Source organism: Aplysia californica, unplaced genomic scaffold, assembly GCF_000002075.1.
Source record: "Aplysia californica isolate F4 #8 unplaced genomic scaffold, AplCal3.0 scaffold00734, whole genome shotgun sequence".
Lineage (NCBI taxonomy): Eukaryota > Metazoa > Mollusca > Gastropoda > Aplysiida > Aplysiidae > Aplysia > Aplysia californica.
In genome coordinates, this window is record NW_004798004.1 from 280,792 (window position 1) to 283,042 (window position 2,251).

Consider the following 2,251-nt stretch of genomic DNA (forward strand, 5'->3'; position numbering starts at 1 on the left):
CAGACTGTACAACCTTTCTGAGTGGTCTCATTGCTTGGTGGTTTTTGCAGCAGCTTCAGATTTGGCTTTGGCATCCTCAGCTCATTCCACAGGGTCTGGGAAAGTAAACGAAATTCCAACATTTAGCATTCTTCAAGCTGTAACACTCAATATCTTGTGTTTGATCTACCCTTCCCTAAGATCAGGGGGGTGTTGCTGAAATACAGCAGTTAAAAGGATCCAGGAGTGGCAGTAGAAAGAGTCAGGAGTAAAGGACGGAAGAGCCAAGAGGAGGCCTCGGGTTGGGAGAAGAAAGTGGAGATTTAAGCAGATGACAGTACACGACTAGAGAACAAGGAAAGAGGTGAAGGAAGAAAAGATTTGGTAGCAACACAACGGTATATTTCAAAGAAGACAAGCAGGTCAACCTTTTTGGTTTCTATTGCCTAACCCCCAACCCCCCCCCCTTCCCTAGGAAAAACAAAAACAAATGTGGCTCTTCCAAATTTGGTCTAATTGGCTGGTCTTGGAGGCTCATTTCTAAATTTGACCTTTCCAGCCCCATGCACGTATATTTTCAGCATCACTTGTACTTCCCACTGTCCCAAGGGTGCATATTCTGTTTCGGGGGGGCATCCAGTTTGTGCATTTTTCGAAATAGCAGAGAACCTAATTAAACTTCAATGTTTATAATATTTGTTCCATTACCTTTCAACATTGTTATATGATATTATCTAAACCTCATTACAAAGATACTACATCATTACTTTTTAGAATGCATGCCTCTTTTTCTGAAATACTGCTGTACTGGCTGGGACTGGGGTTAGCGAGTACACAAAAATGGCTGGGGCTGGAAGGGTTAAGAGGGTTGATCTATATCACAACTTGAGACAAAGCCATACAAACACGAGAAACACACCATTGGACTCACTTCTGTATTTGCAGCAGAGATTCCCATGATCACACTCTTGTTGGTGAGGTTCAGGTCGCGGCTCAATAAAATCACGTGGTCATCAGGGCCTGCGTTAAAAAAACCCAACAGCATGGGAATACATAACATGAAAGATATGATAAGATAAGAAACATCTTTATTATCCAGAACCTGGCACATCGGTTTGGTGTTTCACCACGTACACACATACACACACACACATACACAAATACACACACACATGCACACACATGCATATGCACGCACATGTGCACACTCATATACAAACACACTCTTCTCTCACACACTCTCCCTTCCACACACATCCGTGCACATAACCATGATAATACAATAGTATACTTGAACTCACCAACAGGCTCACAGTCACATGCATAATATAAATGAACAGTAATTATAAACATTAATAGTGTTAAGCTAGATACTTACTCAGCTTTTCTGATTGTAACTCAGTGGTATTCTGATATTGCATGCATTAAAGGTCATAGGAATACTTATAACAAGATGATTAAGATTGTAGAAGATCAGGAGCCTAGATCTTTTACTTCTGAATGATATTTTTATTTGAGAGAACAAGGGACTTTTATTGTTAGAGACTTAAAATCAACTTTGAAATTCTTTATCATATTCTTCTTTGGATTTCAGGTCTCAAGCAGACATTGATGACTGTCTCCTGTTGTCTGTCCTCCTGATCAGCTCAGGTTTTTTCACAGTGCTGTATGTCAAACATCCCATCTGTGTTTGTTACTCTCTGTATTCCTCTGCTCTTCTTTCCTTCTATCTTTTTCTATCATCTTTATCAAATTCTTTTAAAAAAGAAATAAGGAAGGAAAATATAGTAAAGACCTAACCCTAACGCTGACCCAACCCCTTCCCTACCCCCTACCTTTACCCCCAAACTCTAACCCTCTATTCCAGTCTGTTTTATAGTGGTCACTCGTTACAGAATTCCTCCCAGAAATAATGATTAACATGAGAGGTTCTTGGTAAATTCACACAGGGTCAATCACTTACACTTCTCCTTCCACTGCACGCAGCATTGCAGGATCCGGTCATCGTTAGAGGAAATGACCATATCCGTCTTCTGGTAGGCCTGGCAACAGTACGTAAGTAAGTAAATAAGTTTATTCAGTGTTTAATGCCATTGTCCTACGTCACATTACATAAAACACTCATTAAAGCATTGCAACAGGAACAGACATAAGACATGATCATACAGTTTCTCCACTTTAATCACAGAGCAGCTATCGGACATTCTAACTAAAGGAAATATAATATATAAATCACCCTGTCTAAGCTTTTATATAATCAAAACATAAAACA

General features: G+C 39.8%; 1 protein-coding gene across 1 annotated transcript in view; it reads right to left on the reverse strand.

The window, feature by feature from the left end:
• Positions 1 to 13: 13 nt before the first annotated feature.
• LOC101853413 overlaps positions 14 to 2,251 on the reverse strand; it is a gene marked incomplete at its 3' end in the record, with an annotated part of 28,221 nt that continues 25,983 nt past the window's right edge. Inside the window, 3 exon segments of the mRNA XM_013088390.2 lie at positions 14 to 95; positions 911 to 999; positions 1,943 to 2,021. Of these exon segments, the coding sequence (XP_012943844.1) occupies positions 14 to 95; positions 911 to 999; positions 1,943 to 2,021 (250 nt within the window).